A 21315-nucleotide genomic window follows, 5' to 3' on the forward strand; every position below is an offset into this window, starting at 1 on the left:
AAATCATAAAGGATAGTGGGTTTTGTACAGGTTTTTAGCTATTACTGCCTCTGATTTCAACCAAAACTCGATGAAAATGGAACTGAGAAGGTAAGCTTGTTTTTAGGTAAAATATAACCATGTGGGGAATAGAAATAAGGTTATGTTGATTTAATATGTTTAAAGAGTCATTATTCTTCTTCAAATTGACATAATCATTCGCCCGAATCATTCATTCATTAAAAAATATGATGAGGTTAGGTGACACGACATTAACTGCGATAATTGCCCCGGGTTTTATTTCGTTTACGATAAGCTTAGGGTTGCAATATGGTTTTGTCCTTATAGATTTAGGGTTAGGTTTCGGATAGGGCAGTGCTTCTCAACCTTTTTTCACTCGAGGACCACTTTTAACTCTCTGATTTTTTTCGAGGCCGGAGGCCCACCTACCAAAATTTTGAGAAAGCGATATGACTGCTTGTCTCGACTCAAAGATGCACAATTATTATGATGAAGACATTATAACGTGAATTTATGATCTTCTGCAGCAGCAGTGGTGTAATGGGCCAACAATTTAAGGGGGCTTATATGGTGTATTGTGTACAAATGTTGCAAGTGAGCTAAACATTTGACATTTTTATTACAAAAATCCAAGTTTGTTAAAGATTTTGACATAAATGTTCAGAAAATATTTCACATTTCACCCTTATCCCTTTTCTTTTCTTTCTTAACTCTTTATTTTTCTTGGTCCTGAAATATATAAAGATATATATATATATATATTGGGGAACCCACCCCCCACCCCCCCCCCCCCCTCCTCCCCCAACTGCACGCCAGTGTTCTGCTCTGAATTCAATCCAGCTTTTTTCCTTTCGAAACACTCCTGAAGTTTTTCCTGCACTCTTCGGATGTTTTGTGTTTAGGTGTCTCTGAAGTTTTGGTGGTATAAGCGCCTCATTTGACAATACTTCAGCACATTCGACACATATTGCTTTTGGTTTTGCACCACTGCCAGTCATGATGAATTCAAATTTAATGTACTCAGGGTCATATATTCTTACAGTTCTATTCTGAGACTTTTCAACAGTAGATTTGTTTCCTCCCTTACCCTTTCGCTTTAAAACACGGTCCAGTTTGATGAAAGCATGTTTTGTGTAAGTTGAACATTAAGCTCTGAAGTGCATTCGAAACGAACAGTTTGAGAACTAACTGCATCTGCAAAGGTCCGGTAAATGGGTGACAATATTAACTGCATACACAATATGCAGGCCTGAGGTTCACATCAAAGTTAGATTGAAACCATCATACAATGAACATGCACGTATATTGCAATATACATGTACATGATCCGCGTGCCAATGCTTTGTTGGGCCCACAAAGACCGATCAAATATAACATTTTCGATCATGAAATAGTACATGTGAAATATACTATAGTTTTCCCCTATTTGTTTTTCTTTTTCTGGAGCTTCTCGCGGCCCACCGGTTGAGAAGCGCTAAGATAGGGTGTAGTGTTTAATACGGGGTTGAAGTTTGTTATTCCATGTGGAATTTACAGCGGAGCGATTTTTTTTTAATAGGTGAAATCATGAATTTGTGTTTTCATACCTCGGGTCCCCAATATAATGCTCCGATGAGCTGCCTATATCATGTATATTGTGTATGATAAATACGCCATAGTCTGCAGGCACAGACCCTAAGTTTTCGCGATTCGAAAAGTGTATAAAGCAGAGTCTGAAGAAGTGAGACTAGATTCACTTTGCACTGTGGCTAGCGATTTGACACAGTTTGTTTGGCGTCGAGCTCTTCACTCTAGACATCGTATACTGTAGTAATTGGTTAAATTGTCAAAGTTGAGTCTGTGCTCGTAGACTAAATACGCCCAGTGACTTCTTGTGGGAATACCAGAGACAGAAAGTAGTAAAAGATCTATTCGCCAGGTATGTGCCAGGTGCGTGGAATTTGGGGATTCCCCCTCTGTAGAAAGTCCCCCATTGCGACATATTGGTAGGATCATAGGCCGATTTAAGGTAATATTTCACCTGCGTTTGCGTCATTTTGCTTCAGTCGTTGACAGATCGAAAGATGAATTGCATTTATCTACCAGAAAGATAATCAAGGTTATATTGTTTCATCCGTTTTTATCATTCCTGTCCTTGTTCTGTCAAAATATCGGAAGGGTAAGTCTGGTTTCAGTTTCAATACACCCGCACTATGTTCAGTCCCTTCAGGTTAAGATGTAATAACATTTATTTGGTGGTGGTGGCAGTGGCAGTGGTGGTGGTGGTGGTGGTGGTGGTGGTGGTGGCGGCGGCGGCGGTGGTGGTGTTGGTAGTAGTAGTAGAAGTAGTAGCAGTAGTAGTAGTAGTAGTAGTAGCAGTGTGTAGTATTAGTAGTAGTACCCAGGACGAAAATCCAATTAAAACCAGTTGGATTTCCAACTGGTTTCAATTGGTTTCAATTATTAGTACACCACTAACCGTTACCAAATTACATCAAATACAAATACATATATTTGAAGATCTTTCATATATATACATACATTAAGAAAGTCTATTTTATCAATGCCCTTTACATTGGTATTAATAAACATATAGCACTGCTTCTTTGTTGGCATGAGCAATATAGTTAGTGCAAATTCTAATTAATTTGTAACTAATTAAGTCATTCCAACTGGAATTTCCAATTGGATCCAGTTGGAAACCAATTAGTTTCAACTGGTTCCAGTTGAAACCCGTTGCCTCCAATTGGTTTCAACTGGAACCAATTGAAACCAGTTGCCTCCAATTGGATTCAACTGGTTTTAATAGGGAAATTGGAACAACTGGAACCAATTGAAACCAGTTGCCAACTGGTTGCTTAATTGGTTTCAACTGGAACCAATTGAAACCAATTGCCAACTGGTTCCAGTTGCCCAATTGGTTTTAACTGGAACCAGTTGGCAACTGGTTTCAATTGGTTCCAGTTGTTCCAATTTCCCTATTGAAACCAGTTGGCCAACTGGTTTCAATTGGTTTTGCTCGAATTGGTTTCAACTGGATTTTGGTCCTGGGTAGTAGTTAGTAGTAGTAGTAGTATAGTAATAGTAATATTGTAGTAGTAGTAGTATATTAGTAGTAGTAGTAGTAGTAGTAGTACATAGTAGTAGTAGTAGTAGTAGTAGTACATAGTAGTAGTAGTAGTAGTAGTACATAGTAGTAGTAGTAGTAGTAGTACATAGTAGTTGTAGTAGTAGTAGTTGTAGTAGTACTATTTGTAGTAGTAGTAGTAGTAGTGGTAGGCCTAGTAGTAGTAGGCCTAGTAGTAGAAGTAGGCCTAGAAGTACAGAAGTAGTAGTAGTAGTAGTTGTAGTAATAGTAGTAGTAGGCCTAGTAGCAGTAGTAGTAGTAGTAGGCCTAGTAGTAGTGGTAGTAATAGGCCTAGTGATACCTCCATGGTATAAGTAGTAGTAGTAGTAGTAGTAGCAGTAGTAGAAGTAGTAGTAGTAGTAGTAGTAGTAGTAGTAGTAGTAGTAGTAGTAGTAGTATAGTAGTGGTAGTAGAAGTACTAATATAGGCCGAGTAGTCTGGTAGTATCAAGAAACATAGGCCTATATTACTGAAACATTACTAATTTAAAACAAAACATGCACACAGTCGTGTCACTTATGCGTTACATTTTCATTTTACCCAACCCAGACTATTCGCATTCAAGATCATGATTCATGATCAAACAAATTATCAAATTAGTATTTCACAGTACGTGGTCCAATGAGTGAATTGGCTCATTACAACATCAAGTTCAAAGTCCGACCAGTTAGTCGCGGCACAAGGTTCCACAGGCTTCAAATGTGAGGTGACTAGTCACCTTGTGGAATCCAAATAGATTCATTTTTTTTAATTCAAATTTAATTTTGCAACCCATTATATTTGTCTTTCTTTCAAATTCAAAGTCTCGTGGATATTTTTGTAAATTCCGACTTTGACGTAGAACTGCTAGCATGGCCGATTACCAACGTGCTGATGAAAATGTGTCATTGGACATGTTGGATGCGGGAAGCCCACAGACAGATCGAAATCAGGTATGTGTATTGCAGATTATTGATGTGAATTGCTCCTGAATTGCTTCGCATTAGTCTTTTTTTTAAAGCCTACACTCTAAATTACACGGATTTAAAATAAGTCTAGATGGATTGTAGTTAGGGACCAATCGATTTCTGGATTTTGTTTTAATCCTAAAGACTTAAATTTAAATCTCAAATGATTTAAATTTAAATTAAATTTAAATCTTTCGAGATTTAAAAAAGGAATCTGAAGGATTCAATTAAATCCGGAATTCGATTGGTCCCTAACTACAGTCCATGTGGACTAATTTTAAATCCCTGTAATTTAGAGTGTACAGATGAACAAACTTTTGACACGCGGTGTTTTTTTGTTCAGTCTCCACCCCCCCCCCCCCCCTCTCTCTCTCGATCACACACACTCTCTCTCTCACTCTCAATCTCATGTGTTGAAGCATGGACCAAACTATAAGAATTGTTAAATTGAATCAGTGGCGAATCGGGGGGTGGGACACATCCGGCCCGTGCCCCCCCCCCCCCCTTGAGAGCCTTAGTCAATATTTTTAATGCAAATATGTCGTTCATACACCAGTGTGCCCCCACCCTTTTGAGAGTCACAGAAATGTACCTCCCCCTTGGAAAATCCCGGATCCGCCCCAAAAGTGAATGTAACCCTCGATACCAATGACAGGTAGGCCCTATAAACAAAAACAGCAGCCAAAAAAAAGAATCCTGGCAATTGTGGGTCTGTGTGTATATATATATATATATATATATATATATATATGTGTGTGTGTGTGTGTGTGAGGGAGGGTGTGTGTGTGTATATATATATATATATATATATATATATATACAATAGCTTTGGCAACTCTTTTATTTAAATATTTTGTAAAAGAAATTGATGAAGAGAACAATGGTAGGCGCGGCTTACATCAAGGTTCCCCAGAGCTGTCATCTCTTTGAAAATATTGGTGATGCCGAAAAAAAATATATTTTTATATTTTATATATATATATATATATATATATATATATATATATATACTCATTAACAAATCTCCCCTTTGACATTGAATATATATAATCTCCCCTTTGACATTGAATATATATATATATATATATATATATATATATATATATATATATATATATATATATATATATATATATTCAATGTCAAAGGGGAGATTTGTTAATGAGTAACATCACTAAATCTAGGTCGCATTGTAAATAGGAGTATAACCATAGTATTATGGACAATATTCGGTAGAGGGAACTTTTCATGCGTCGAAATTATTGGAACCACAGAAAATGTTCGACCTGGGAGAAATTAATATCGACTTAGATGAGGTATATAACATATCTTTTTGCATAAGCTGGGTCCCTTTGCATAAAATTTAACATCATGGTAACTTTGCCATCAAGTGGTAACTTGCATGGAATCCTTGATTATGATTGGCTGTTGGACCATGTTACCATGGTAGTTAACATTGGAATGCAAAGTTACCATAATAGAGTAACTTGTATATATGCAACGGGGCCCTGGTGTAAACAATTTCTTCGACTTGTGCGGATGTTCGACTTATATATTTTACTTGTATAAATATCACTTGTTCTTCATGTAGAATGACACTTCTCTCACGGACAGGATTGTCAAAACTTTCAAAGATGAAATCACAGCAAGCACCAAGAACAACGCATCGCAACTATTCATGACGATCACATCCGGGATGTTTGTTGTCATGACGACCCCCGAAGATGGCGCCGTGTACTATTTGTCCGTCATTCTCAGTTCTCTCGTTTTTATCAATGTTATTGTGCTGCTCATCTTGATTTTGGTCCGAAAAAGGGTGCGTATGGACGGAAACAATTTTTCTTGCACAAAAATCATGACCCCCCCCCCTTCCCTCAGCCGAGGCCTAGCTAGACCCCTATGTTTTTATTAGTCCCAATTAATTGTGCTGTACCATCAATCCATGGAGGTCCTTTTTTTGTAATACATGATCAAATTACCACTATCGAATCTCTACCTTGATGATCAAATAGGTTGTATGATGATAATCATGTTCACGACCTTCAATTCAATTATTTTTATTGTCATGTTCAATTAAAAAACGCAAAAATAGTCATCAGACCCTTAATAACAAAAAAGTGCATCGGAACAAAGAATAATCAATCACAAACTATAAATACATCAAAATAATACATGCATGTAAATATAAATATATTAATAAAATAAATATACCCTGTTTGCATGCTTGGGCACCAACAACACGACATCAACCACAGACCCATTGTATGAAACAAAAGTGTCACCCGCAGTGGAACCATGTAGTCTTAAAGGGATGGTCCAGGCTGAAAATATGTATATCTTAATACATAGAGTAGAATTCACTGAGCAAAATGCCGAAAATTTCATCAAAATCAGATAACAAATAATAAAGTTATTGAAGTTCAAGGTTAAGCAATATTTTGTGAAAACAGTCGTCATGAATATTCATTAGGTTGGCTGATGATGTCACATCCCCACTTTCCGTTTTCTTATGTTATTACATAAAATCATATTTTTTTCATTATTTCATACTTGTGTGAATAATATGTCTCCCTTATAATGAAATAAGTTGCAGCAATAAATATCTAATGCACTAAATCAGCTGTCTATCAAATTTTTCTAGTTCTTGGAGGAAGATATTTGAATAAACCTAATTTCATATAATAAAACACAAAAGAACAAGTGGGGATGTGACATTATCAGCCCACCTAATGAATATTTATGACGATTTTAAACTTCAATAACTTTGTTATTTGTTATCCGACTTTGATGAAATTTTCGGCATTTTGCTCAGTGAATTCTACTCTATTTATTAAGCTATAAATACTTTCAGCCCGGACGGACCATCCCTTTAAGGTGAGTACTCAAGCACGCAAACAGGCACTGGAAGCTATTACATGGATACATGCATAAATCAAATTAAATCTCAGAGCTGCCTACCTTTAAAAGTATAGATCCAGAGCTGTCTTCGTCTTCAGACGAATTCACCACTGCCATTAGTATACCTATTAGTATTGTATGTTAACACAGTTACATGTATTTGCCCTCCAAAGAGTAAAAATTAAGGTCATAAACATAATGGCATAAATTACCATGATCATTTTAATAAATATGACTTTCCTTACTAGATGGCAGCTCTAAAGTGTTTTCTGTACCTAACGGGGTATATGATATTGCAAATTCCAGATAATTTGTCAAAATTCCATTATTGTTATCATTAAGAAGTAGAAGAAGAAGAAGACAAAGAAGAAGAAGAAAACAAGAAGGGCAAATAATAATGAACAATGGTAACAAGTGGATTTAAAACAATCGTGAAATAATCATTTATTTTGACATAATTATACTTTGCTCTTTGTTATTATTAGCGTTTCAAGCCCAGAGAAGGACAATGCTCAGTCGAAACAATGAGGAAGGCACGCAAGCTCCAAAAGGTATATCACTGGCTCAGCATCTCGCTGGTGGTATTCCAGACCCTGTTCATGATCGTGACGGGGGTTAGTGTGAGTCGTGTCACCCAGGAAGGGGATGGTCACAATATAACAACAACGGTCGCCATGGCAACGACCAGCACGGTCAGCGAGTACGCCGTGAATAACACGTTAACCCCATAAAGCCTCGTTGCAACTTTTTTCCATTTTCTTACACTTCTTTTACATTATAACTTTTGCATAATATTATGTTTCCGAATGCCGCTCTGTGCTATTAAAAGGGGTTTTGAAAGATTTTTTTCTTTTTATTCGAATATTTCTTTATTATCATTAATAATAATAATAATGATAATAATATGTCCATTTATGTAGCGCAGTTACTATATGTGCATATACTCAACTGCGCTTTGATACTTGGTATCATATTATTATTCATAAAAATTATTCATACCTTGAAGGAAATACATCCATGTTCGGGCCGCATATTTATTTTGTTTTAGGCATTTTGGGGGTCAGTCAGTGACATGCATGCAGTGGTGAATCCCAAGCTCATATATATTTTTTTTATTTGTATCAGTACTTGCACCACAAACACAAGAGGGCGCAGAGGCCCGTCCCACTGCCTTGGCCGAGTGTCCTTATAGGCGCCTGACCCCACACTTGAAATTCCAGGGGCCAGTTTCATAAAGCCTTATCACTGACGTATCTTGCCATTATTATAACTTCCATAGAAACCTTGATTGTGATTGACAGCTGAACCCTGTTACCATGGTGCTTGTCATAATAATGGCAAAGTTACAATAGTAGTAACTCTAAGAAACGTGCACCTGGGTTCGATTCGCGGCGTGGCGCTTTATGTCATAGAGCAAGGCGTTTTATCTGCGTACATGATATACATCGCTTTTTTTTTTCTTGAATCAAATGTATGTAAATAATCTGGGCAGTACTGATATAAATCATTAATGTGTGCATGGGTTACCGAAAAAATAGGAAATATGTTTGAAAATGGGAGTAGAAAGGTGTGTTAAAAAAAGGCTGATTACTTTTTTGGGGGGGATTTTTTTTTCTGCTTGTCAAAAAAAATGACCAGATAGGCAAAAGTGACATATTTCTTCTTTTTTGTTTGCTGTTGTATTTGTAGTTTTTATTTTTGCTCCTCTTCTAAGAAGTCTAGGTTTCACCACCACATGCATGACGGTTCCTATAATTTGTGTGCTGTAAACAAATTTATTATCTACCCTGTTAGTTATCTCACTGTGGGGATGGGGGCGTTACAAAAACAACAATTTGCCGATCACAGTATTACATTAATTATTACTAACCCCTCTATTGAGACATGTTATCATTAATATAACAGTTCAACTGTATGCCTTTTTCGTCTGTCTGTGTCATAATGGTCGATTCTAATGACGGGGAGATTGGGACGATTTTATGTTTTTTCACTACGACTTTTCGGTCTTTTTATATTTCCGTGCCGACTTTAACTTGTATTTTGTTCTAGGACCCGCCTCAATATTCGTCAAAAAGGGATAAATTTTGTTGCCCATGCTGGGCTTCGTACCCACAACCTTGCGCAAGGATTATCCCATTGCGCCACGCTGAAGAGTTGCTCGCGTCGTTGTCATTGTTTGTCGTCTTTGAATTGATGAACCCTGACCTGAAGCCAGGAAAATGTATCAGAAAAATAATTTAGCTGACGGGGGGGGGGGGGGCTGAACATACTCTGACTCACTGCCTTCTGATGTATTCATCTATAAAGTACCCATTTTACACTGTAAAAAATGAAGTGCTAATATAGCACTTACAGTGCTTGTATAGTGACTGCACTACGATACGAGTGCTAATTTTCTAGTTTAAATTTGAACTAGAAAATCAGCACTCGTAGTGCAGTCACAATACAAGCACTGTAAGTGCTATATTAGCACTTCATTTTTACAGTGTAGATTACGTTGATTTTAAAGTAATCTTCATCGGCTTTAAATGATGACCATTCGAACACTAGATGTAGATTTCTTTTGGCTTTCTCAAGCCAATATAGGCTACGAATTTTACTGAAAATGCCAGAGCTGAAAATTTGATCGTCAATATTGAAAATACATTTTCATGAAACAACCCCCTGCCCGAGGGTATTAGGGCGAGATATGACAGCAATCGTCTTTCAAGTTATTTCTTCCATGTAGGCCCAGGATTATTTGGACCAGGGACCGACATAGTGCCTTTTTTATAGTTATGAGATCGATTGGTCACATTTACTGACGCATTTTTACATATATTCTAGAATATATAATCTGTTGCATGATGATTAGTGAACCGAAAATAGAAAGAAAAGGAATAACTTGTGATATTGATATTGTGTTTTTACATATCAGTAGTCTATGTATACATTATTTGCCCATTTGCAGTGAAGTGGGAAATGTATTATTCTTGTACAAATAGGAGGGGAGATGTGTGGGGTTGTGTGTGTGTTTATGTATTGTTAAATTTATGTACACTCTAAAAGATATTGGGTAAAAGTGCTCCATGAGGATAAATATGTGTCCAACCAACATTGGGCATTTCTTTTGGGCATCTTTATAGTGTGATGAAAATTTTGCCCATTCTAAAGTAATTGCTTATTTGTCAACCTTACTGGACAATACGCTTCCCGCATTGGGTAAAATACTGCCCAAAATTGGTTCGACACATAATTACCCTCGTGGTGGTAAAAATGTTATCCAATATTTTTTACAGTGTACAAGTATTTTTTATCAGTAAGAGATTTTTGTCCAGTATACTGTCATGTATTAATAAGCTGCTGAATATCATAGCACATTTTCTGCCAGAGCTATTAAAATCTAATGTTTTTACATCATACTTTGTTGAACTGAATAAAACATATATATTTATACGGATATACCATTTCATAATGTTGGGCTGAAAGGAAAATATTAATGAATTCTAATGAAGCTCACATTCCTGCCTTAATTCCATTCGCCAATGTTTTTAAAATATAAAATTTCAAGCTTTAAATGAAACATATCTGTTCGTATATTCCTTCATTATATTGCACTGAAAATATGCCTTAAAAGATGAATATATTTATAAGTTTTCATGTAGCCCATATTCGTGCATTATTGATTTATAGGCTTATTCATTTCTACACTTAATGGAGCATATCTGTTTGTATATACCATTTCACAATATTGCACTAAAAATACAATGCATTGAAAAGTAATTGATTCATGAATTTCTATGGAGCTCACATTCCTGCGGCCTTAAATTGACTGGCCAGTATTTTTAAATCAAATATTTTTAAACTCAAACGAAACTTTCCTGGGCGCATTCCTTTTACACTGAAAGTAATGTATTAGTGAATTTTCCATAGCTCACATTCCTGCCTTTATTAATTTCGTTCCCCAATATTTCTATAAAAAATATACATTTTTAAACTTAAATGAAACATCTCTGTTCTTATAGGCTTCATAATGTACTGTTACTTTAATATACTTTTAAACATGTAATGTTATATTTTAATGAATTTCGATGCAGCTCTCATTCCTGCCTTTATTCATTCCATTCACCAATATTTTCAAGTTTTTTATTTCTAAACTGAAAATTATATTTTCATATCACGATTTTGGACTACAACTACTTTCATGTAGCTCACATTCTCGGTTTAGTTAATTTTACTCCAAAATATCTATACACTCTGCATTATGGGTGCAATTGAAAGCTTTGATGTTGTTGCTTTTGTTTGTTTGTTTGTCATGTGTATCTCAAAGTATCGCAAAGTGATATTCTTCCTTTAGGTTCCTGAAAGGGTTCATGAAAAGTTTTTAACCTTTAAGTTTTTTCTGGACGTGAGCAGAACGTCCATGGAGCGTAACTATATACCAACCAATGTTATCAACAGGTTTTCTGCAGTCAGGAACGTTAAAAATGGTTTTTAATTACTGGTTCCGTAAACGTTAAAAAACTGTTTAATTAACGTTTATTAAAACGCATTAATACGTCGAAAACCTTTCACAGACGGACATTCTTGAAATGTTTGAGATTTGAGTTTTGAGTTTTATTCATTTCCGCTCACAAAATACAAGAAAAGACAAAGTAAATAACAAAGCTATTAATAGAACGGAGGTCTTACCAATGAACTTGTTTGGGAGGTAAGCTAGCCCCTAGCCCATGTAATCTATTTTCAAAATGTGTTGACAAAACGTCCACATTTTCAGAAAACGTCAAATTGTTAGTTCGGATACTAATTCGCATCTAAGAATCTACCAGAATTTTGATGGATATTGGCTATTTTTATCGGTGGAGGTCGGACGCGTATTCACCAGTAAATCTGTCACTTTGACCATCCTTTTTATGAGTGTAAGTGCGTTATTGATTATATTAACTTTTGTACACTTTTTATATTATCCTATTAACAAAATTAAAACTTGTTTTGTCAAAGGCCTATTCATTGTACGGTTTATTTTTTGTTTAGACCAAGGCCTATACTTTGAAAGAGGAGGATGAGAAGAAGAAGAAGAGGGGGAGAAAAGGGATATGAAGAAGGGAAAGGGGAAGAGATGAAGAGCCTAGAGAGAGAATGAAGATGGAGTGATCGAAGCAGAGGGCAACCTCCCGTGATTTTTCAATTAGTAAAACAAAAAGCAAAAAAAAAAGAACAATAAGTACGGGAGCAAAAAGGAAAAGTCTGATTCGCGTAATGTGATTTAATTGATAATGAAAACGATGAAGCATCCCCCCCCCCCCCCCCCCACAAACACACAGACAAAATATGTTGCCCCGTGTTGAGATGATTTTGTGTGCTTGTGTAATTGCATGGTGGTCGGTGGATATCAATCCGGACCTTTCGTTTGAGGACGCGCACGCTTATTTACGACGTTAGTTGATTTTGGAAGAGACTTTTTGGGCCCGTCATCATGGTCGTCCTGCAATGCAAATTGTGTGACATGAGATTTTTTTTTCGTTTCGCATCTGCGACGGAAACATTCAATATGCGTTTCGTGTGCAAAATTTTGGTTGCTACTATGGTAACAGCGATATATCTCATTGAGGACGACTTTCCAAAGCCACATTTGACTCCTCCTAGAGCTCGAGAGGCCGCCCGGGGGGCCCACTTCCATTGATTAGTGGATCCCAGGAGCGACCACGCGTAAAAGGGGACAGAGTGGGCAGGTACGTTACGTATAGGCCTATGTAACGTTATAAGGGTGTCAAAACGATGTTTAAAATGCTGACAAAAAAGGGATATCCAATACTTGTAGGGTTTCACAAGCCAAATTCTTGTTAAGAGATGCATTTTCATAATCTGGAAAAGAATTACTTCCCAGCTTGTTTAGGGTATTTTTCGAAACCCCATGGTCGTGCCTGGTATCCACTCATTAATGGAAGTGGTCCCCCCGGAATTTGAATCTAATCCCCATTTCTGGGGGAAGTAAAACATAATGCCCATTACATCGTGTGCGAGAGGCATATCGTTTGTGTAGAAGGAATAAACAAAAGAAACAAAAGAAACAAAAAGAAACGAGTTCAAATGTATTACATAATGGTGTGCACATATCAACTCACGCGAAATGTTCGGCTGGAGAGGTTGATCTGACCCATGAAATCAATTGCCAGTGATACACCAATAATCCACATTAAATGTAATATCGATTCGATGGACTGTAATGATCTATATCTAAGCCTTCATTCAGTAAGTTTTTCCTCACTCAATATGTACTCGATTTGTTTGAAAAACCACTTTCTTATCCATGTCATAATCTATTTTAGGTCTTCATTTCGAATATCTCAAACCATCAGTCGTAATATACATGCTATGTATGGTGCGAGTGTCGCAGAAAAGGATTTTGCACACGAAAAGCAGATCTGTAGGGCCTGTAACCCCCCTGTAACACAAAGTTTAGCATTGATTGTAGAGCAGTTTTCTACGTTTGATTCTATTGACTATAATGCACATTCAATCTTAAAAATCAAGTGTATGATTAAGCGTTAACTTTTGTGTTAGGGGACCCTAATATTAGCGTCCGTGAGGATTGCGAAAGGTCCCAAATTGCCTTGAAACCAAGGCCTTTAAGTGATCCACTTTAATCTATTCAGACCCAAGTAAAGGTTGAATATAAAATAAGTGAGTGTTCAGCATAGAGATATATACATCTCTATGGTGTTCAGTCACTGCACTCTATCCGGATGATCCGGCGTATATCAGCAAATCTTGAGCGCGAGCTAGCTCATTCAGACACTCACGTCACCGTACCCAGGGTCGAGGTTCTAATCGGAGCTGAATCCGGAGTTATCTAGTATTCTACTTATCCGGTATGTTTATATGTGATTTTTCATGATTTGTTGTACGCTATCAGTAAGAAATTTGATATATATCTTGAACTATCTTCGAAATTGCAAAGAATAGATCACAATCGCAGAATAAATCACAGATTTCATTATCGACCTGAGCAAGGCCAGGGCGCGGCAGGGGTCCCACTCGTTCAATATCATGTCGGTTAATACGCAATACGTGTGAGTGCATGGCCATGGAGGCATGCATCGATCGCGCCACTCGTTCTATTTTTTTTTGTTTTGAATAATATTTTATTTTCTTCCTCTTTCAAATCAATAAGTTTACAATCACAATTCATGTAAATAAAGATTCTTTGCATGTATACAAATTACAATCAATAAACAATCAAACAAATAAATCAACAATATCAATGAATGAGATTACAATTAAATATTTTTAAAAATGATTAGGCCTTAGGCCTAAGTTACAATTATTAATACAAATGAAATTAAACTGCCAAATTTCTCTTCTATAACAATGTGAAAGCAGAGGGGAAAAACCCATATCAATCGACAAAAAAAAAAAAACATTGTAAAAGACACTCATTCAATGAACAAGGTTATGATATAACCCAGTGAAAAAAATACGCGGGGGTGGCGGGTGAAGTCGCCCTCGAAATCACCCAAAATCATGCTTTCGGGGGCGACATAAAATCTGAATGTCGCCCCCGAAATTATTGCCGAGTGATAACAACTCAACGACCCACTAGCGCCATATGCTCGAGCTCCGCTTACCATTTAAAAATCATCCAAAATCCACACTCAAAATCATGAATAAGCCTTGAAAATAGCGAGGAGCGCAGTTTCAAATTCCGAAGTTGCGTCTTTTTTTCTGTACCTCGTATTTCCACACACATGGTACCAGGTATGGAAAAAAAATGAACGCGACGGTCGGGAAACAGTTGCATGTATAGGGGTCCATTATGACTAAGTACTACCATGTGCAATTTCTAATGCACATGTTTCCCCTACAGTTATCACAATTCTGTGATAAAATAATTCGAGTCTAGTAACCTATCATTGCCTTGGTGAGTTGTCATTCGGCTTTACTTTTCAAAACGGCCTATTAGCATCCAAAATAACTTACCTTATTTATTAATTATAACTTAAAAATCATTTGTTTTATTTTTCTCTGGGATGTGGTAAATATCAGACAATAAATCATCAAATAAAGCTCCATCTATTTTACAAGGCCGGCAGCAGACGCACACATTGGCGCTTGGATTAGTTAGCCAGTCTGAGCTCTGTCTCTCTGCCAGAGTTCTGGGGGACAATTCGCTCAGTAAAGGCCTCAATGATGGTGATTTTCTGTTTCAGACAGAGTTTTAATTTCAGGTATATTATTCAAAACTGCCAATAAAGTTTGATGATTTCTTCATTGTCATGTATATTTAAGTTCTTAATGAATACATTCTCACCAAATTTAGACTCCTTCATAGAGAAATGCAATTTTCATGGAGATCTGCGTATTCAAAGAACTTCACGAAAAGTTAGGGTATGTGATAATGTGGGCCTTTATTACATGTACATGGCCGAGTACAGGGTATTGTACTGGAATAGACTGAGTAGAAATTACATATTGAATTCATTTATATCCAAGTCCAACTCACAGTCACACCCACACACACACACCCAAGATTCTAAGCATGAAAAAAATAACTTAAAAAATCATACAATATTAAACAAAAAGTAATAATTCATTAATAAGTTAACAGGTAATCCTCAAAATACAAAAAAGTAGCATTCAAAAAGAGCCCTCGAAATGCAAAAAGTAGCCCCCGAAAGGTAGAAATGGAGCCCCCGAAATTTGACAAAAAAATTTAAAATGGAGCCCCCATTTGGACAAATGCTTGATTTTTTACACTGTCAGTTTCCATTACAGCTTTTCATTATATTCAATTCAATTTATTGACCATTAAAAAGACATCAAGATATTTAAAAAAATAACATGATACAAACAAACTAATTCAAAATATAACAGGTTACAAATTACTTAATGGTCAGGACCCCTAAGAAGCAAGACTGCTTATAGCTGGGGCCCTACAAATACACAAATAACATAACTGGTAAAAAAAAAAAAGGTTATAAATAAACAAACACACACACACTTCCACACATCATCACACAATGCAAAAACACAGGAGATAGAATAGAATAGAAGATAAGACAAGATAAAAAAAAGATGAAATGCTATTACAATTACATTTACAGGGTGGGATTGGAGTTCTTTAAATAATTGAACAAAAATGACTTTGATAGTAACTTAAATCGTGAGAGAGTTGTGCTGTTTTTTATATCAGAAATGAGAGAATTCCATTCTTTCACCCCGATATATCTGATGGAATTACGAATAAAATTAATTTTAGATAAAGGAATGCTTAAGTTGTTTTGATGTCTAGTAGAGTAATTATGAATTTGAGAATTAGTTTGAAACGTTCATGAGAAATTGTCTGGAAGGGTGCCTTTGTGAAATTTAAACATAAAAATCCATGTATTTAAACGAATTAACTCAAATAAAGGTAACACTTTGTGTTTAACAAAAAGAGGCGCACTTGGACTCATATAATGAGAATTTGTTAACAAACGAACAGCTTTCTTTTGTAAAATAAGCAATTTAGATACATTTGATTTAAAGGTGTTACCCCAAATAATATTACCATAGTTAAGATGTGGAAATAATATAGAATAATGAATATTAAGTAATATGCTGAGGGGCAAAAAATCCTTAAGTCTGTACAAAACTCCAATACATTTTAGAACTTTGTTACAAACATGATCAATGTGTTTTTTCCATTCCAAGTTTTCTTGGATAGAAACACCTAAAAAGTCAATACAATCTTTCCTTTCAATAGCAATGCCATCAATTTTAACATATTCAATATTACTTACAATTTTTTTCTTTTTGGAATGGAAGATAACATACTTTGTTTTTTCAAGATTAAGTTATAGTTTATTACATTTGAACCAGTCATTTAAGTTACATAACTCAGAATTAACTGTAGAAATCAATTTAGGTAAATTAGATTGAGAACATAAAACAGCAGTGTCGTCTGCTAACAAGGAGAACTTAAATATTTTCGATGAGAAAAGAATATCATTTACATATAAAATAAACAAAAGCGGCCCTAAAACTGAACCTTGAGGAATACCGACATCAATATTCATGTGATTGGATTCAACACCATCGATCACCACATACTGTTTACGATTAGATAAATAACTGGCAAACCACTGCAGTGGAATACCACGAACCCCATAATAATTCATTTTTTTCAAAAGAATGTGGTGATCGATGGTGTCAAAAGCCTTTGATAAATCCATAAATACTCCACATCAAAAATTACCTCTATTCAATTCTTCTAAGATAAAATCTGTAAAATTTAATAAACTGAGCGATGTGCTAAAATGTTTACGGAAACCAAATTGGTCGTTAATAAGAATTTTGAATCTATTTAGAAAGTCATACAATCTTTTGTGCATCAGCTTTTCTAGAATTTTACTGAATACAGATAATAAAGCCACAGGCCTATAATTTTCAACATTATCCACATTATATTTTTTATATATTGGTATTATCTTTGCAAGTTTTATACTGTCTGGCACGGTTCCTCTAATAAATGATTTATTAAACACATCACACAAAGGATGAACAAAATTATGAATACATTGTTTCACAATTTCTTGAGATATACCATCTGGTCCACATGCTTTAATAATTTTTAGAGATGATGTTATTTCTATAATCTCGTTTACAGAGATTGGTTTGACAAAAAAGGAGTTGAATTGTTTTTTTGGTAAAAAATCATTAAATGAATGGGTTGATATAATTGAATTTGATATTTTTTTACCTACATTGACGAAAAATGAATTAAAATATAGTGCAATATCAATCTGAGAATCCAATTTCATGTTTCCATGATACATTGTTTTAGGTATATTTTTTTGTTTTTTGTTACCCAATATTGAATTTATTTGTCTCCAAGTTTTTTTCAAATCCCCTTGACATTGTCAAACAAATCTCTGTAGTGTTTTCGTTTAGAAAATCTGATAATATTGGTTAGGTTGTTTTTATACAATAAATATTTTTTCTTATGTTGATCACTTGGTCTCTTTAAGTATGTTTGAAATAATCTATGTTTACGTTTAACTGATTGCAATATTCCTTTTGTGATCCAAGGCTTTTTATATCTCTGTTTCTTAACTACATGGTTAACCCTCATGGGAAAACATTTATCATAGACTTTATAAAACTTTTCAAAAAATATATTATAACAGTCATTTGCATCTTCACATTTGTATCCATCCAACCAATTCACTGAAACTAGTTTTTCTTTAAACATATTTATATTTGCATCATTAAACAATCTATTCTTTTTAAAGTTATTATTAAACATGATGAGTATATACAGATTTATGATGCGAAATGCAAAATAAGGGGAAATGATCAGAGCAGTCACTGTAAAGAATACCAATTTGCTGCTTTCTTTCCTCATTCACAGTATTAGTATAGATATTTTCGATTAAGGAAATTGTGCTATGTGTGACCCTTGTTGGTTTTGTTATTAATGGATACATATTATACGAAAACTAGTATCTAGGAAAAAGTTTGTTTTGTTGTGAATACCATAATTGATCAGATTTATATTATAATCACCCAATACATATATGTCCTTCTTCTCACATTCTAATGTATCAAACATTGTTTTTATTTTCTCAGTAAAGGGTGTGATATTAGTGTCAGGACGACGATAAATACATCCAATAACAACTGATTTTTTTGAACAGTTTCAATAAACAAGGTATCAGCATACTCAGTGGATGAAAAAAGATCAGCAAGAACTGTATATTCTATATTACATTTAACATATAAAGCTACACCTCCACCTGTCTGTGTTGGTCTGCACACTTGCACTAATGAATAACCATCTATATTGAACATATCAAAATGAGTAGAAGGTTTGAACCATGTCTCAGATATTGCTATAAAACTAAACTCATGGTCAATAGATGACAAAAGTATTTGAATCTCATTAAAATTCTTAGGCAAGCTTCTGGCATTCAAATGTAACATAGAAATATATGTTTTTGTATACTTATATTGACTGTTGAAAACATCACATAAGGTATATTTACAATTGTTTTCATATAAAGCATTACAATCTTCATCAGATAAGATATTTTCAACATCAAAGTTTTGAAATGGTAAGTTCATATCAAATTGATTAATTTTTAATTTCAACAGTTTATCAATGTTTATACCTTTGTCAAGATTGAAAAAAATATACATTGACCAAAGAAATTCACAGTCATCATTATAATGATTGAATGGAAAAATCCCAGATAAACAATTAGAACACAATGAAGTAATGGAAGAGGAAGAACAGTGCACACACACAGCCATACACACCACACTCACTCTTTATTAAAAAAAAAAAAAAAAAACAGAATAAATGAAGACTTAATACAAATAAGTAGCATGAAACACACCACAGGCTCAAGGAGCTTTCAAGTTCAATTTATATATATTCAGTTAAACAGTTTACAGTTTGCCAAGTTCATCTTTGCATTTAATCAATTGCTTCATTGGATTCCTATTGCTTGGAGTTGGATGCTTCACTATGAACACACGACCATCCATGTTCCATGTAGACTGGACCTTTTCATGTTTCTTCGCTGCCAGTAGAAGTTCATGATTGCGAGCCGTCAGATCTTCATGAATTGTAATCCCACTTCTTTTCAACTTTCTTCGATTTCCTAGAAGTTTCTGTCTTGCGCGATATGAGGTCATCTTGACTATAATGCCGCGGCTCTTCTTGGGATCTGCAGGTTTTTTTCCGACACGATGGCTACGGTCAATGTCACAGGTACTGATGTCAACACCAATTCTCTTAGCTACGTCACAAACTACAATATCAGTGTCTTCATTAGGGCGGTGAGGAATTCCGAAAATCCGAAGACATGTTCTCCGTGAATATTGTTCAAGATCATTTACTGTAGACTGAAGCTTGTTGATCATGTTGCTTTTTAATTCAAGCGATTCCTTAAGTAAATTTTATTCTTTAAATTACTTTTTCTTTATGAAAAATGAAAATTTTCTTGCCATATTACTTTCCACCAATAGAGGGCGTACACAAAAATATGCCCAAAATTCAAGTTTTTGAGCGCTCTGGTCAATACAAAAATTATTCTAAGTTACTAATGAAAATTGAATTGCAACTGTATGGAAATTAATAATTTTGGTCACAAAAGTGATATTTTAATGATTTTTAAAGTGTGTGCTCAATACAGTATTGGCATACCATAGTCCCAACTGTAGATTCTCCACAGGCAGGATGGTTGCAGTGAACAAGTTGTTAGATCTAACATGGGGATGTAGATGATAGTAAAATGTCAGAAATTGTTAAATAAATCCCCAGGCCCAGAAACGACGGTTATTCCTGTCTAGTACTGGTACTGCCTACTGGTAGTACCAAACTCATGATAGATCTACTCGAGTCAAAGAACAAGGCCAAGAAAGGGGAAGATCGGACACGCCTTCGGCAATTTTTTGAAACGCTTTAATGCTCATGGGGAAGGGTGCCCGCTAGCGTTGAGTAAGTAAACCATTCCACATCGGCACGCTGCTGTGTATAAAACATGTGGAAAATGAGAAGGGGGAGATGGGAGAGGGCCAAGCACAAGGGCAACGCATGTGGATAATTCCAGTTTTTGTCTCACCTGCGAAGCAGAGTGAGAATATAGGCGCCGCTTTTCCGACGGCGGCGGCGTCAACACCAAATCTACAACCGAAGGTTTTTGAAATGTCATCATAACTTAGAAAATATATGGACCTAGTTCATGAAACTTGGACATAAGGTTAATCAAGTATTACTAAACATCCTGCCTTAGTTTTGAGTCACATGACCAAGGTCAGAGGTCATTTAGGGTCAATGAACTTTGGCCAAATTGGGGGCATTTGTTGAATTACCATAACTTTAAAATTTTATGGATCTGATTCATGAAACTTGGACATAAGTTTCAAGGTTAAGTTTTTGAAATGTTGTCATAACTTCGAAATTATATGGACCTAGTTCATAAAACTTAGACATAAGGGTAATAGTGTATCACTGAAGATCCTGCCTGAGTTTCAGGGCACATGATTAAGGTCGAAGGTCACTTAGGGTCAATGAACTTTGGCCACATTGGGGCTATTTGAGGAATTTTCATCATAACTTTAAAAGTTTATGGATCTAGTTCATGAAACCTGGACTTAAGAGCAACCATGTATCCCTGAATATCATGTGCAAAGTTTCAGGTCACATGACCAAGGTCAAAGGTCACTTAGGGTCAATGAACTTTGGCGATGTCGGGGGTATTTGAGGAATTGTCATCATAACTTTGAAATTTTATGGATCTAGTTCGTGAAATTTGGACAGAAGAGCAATCTAGTATCCTTGTACATCCTGTGCAAGTTTCAGGTTACATGACCAAGGTCAAAGGTCATTTAGGATCA

At 35.5% G+C, this 21315-nt stretch overlaps 2 protein-coding genes across 2 annotated transcripts in view; both read left to right on the forward strand.

The window, feature by feature from the left end:
- Window positions 1–1948: 1948 nt before the first annotated feature.
- Window positions 1949–11934, forward strand: LOC129269845 (uncharacterized). Its single transcript, XM_064105339.1, has 4 exons — window positions 1949–2158; window positions 3910–4038; window positions 5645–5869; window positions 7437–11934. Exons 2-4 carry the CDS (start codon window positions 3958–3960, stop codon window positions 7680–7682), a joined length of 552 nt encoding a protein of 183 aa, XP_063961409.1. The 5' UTR covers window positions 1949–2158; window positions 3910–3957; the 3' UTR covers window positions 7683–11934.
- Window positions 11935–13578: 1644 nt separating this feature from the next.
- The window catches only part of LOC129269108 (uncharacterized), a 28942-nt gene continuing 21205 nt past the window's right edge, over window positions 13579–21315 (forward strand). Inside the window, exons 1-2 of the mRNA XM_064105338.1 lie at window positions 13579–13802; window positions 19582–19687. The gene's annotated coding sequence lies outside the window, so the exon portion shown is untranslated. The remainder of the gene's footprint in view (window positions 13803–19581; window positions 19688–21315) is intronic.

The sequence above is a fragment of the Lytechinus pictus genome, chromosome 10, assembly GCF_037042905.1.
Source record: "Lytechinus pictus isolate F3 Inbred chromosome 10, Lp3.0, whole genome shotgun sequence".
NCBI classification, from domain to species: Eukaryota; Metazoa; Echinodermata; class Echinoidea; order Temnopleuroida; family Toxopneustidae; genus Lytechinus; species Lytechinus pictus.

What these genes read in the sequence shown, in the direction of transcription:
- LOC129269845 (XM_064105339.1), top strand. Translation starts at nt 3,958, where the DNA reads ATGGCCGATTACCAACGTGCTGATGAAAATGTGTCATTGGACATGTTG. An exon ending in CACAGACAGATCGAAATCAG is followed by an intron (nt 4,039 to 5,644) that starts GTATGTGTATTG and finishes TTCTTCATGTAG; the next exon opens with AATGACACTTCTCTCACGGA. An exon ending in TGATTTTGGTCCGAAAAAGG is followed by an intron (nt 5,870 to 7,436) that starts GTGCGTATGGAC and finishes TGTTATTATTAG; the next exon opens with CGTTTCAAGCCCAGAGAAGG.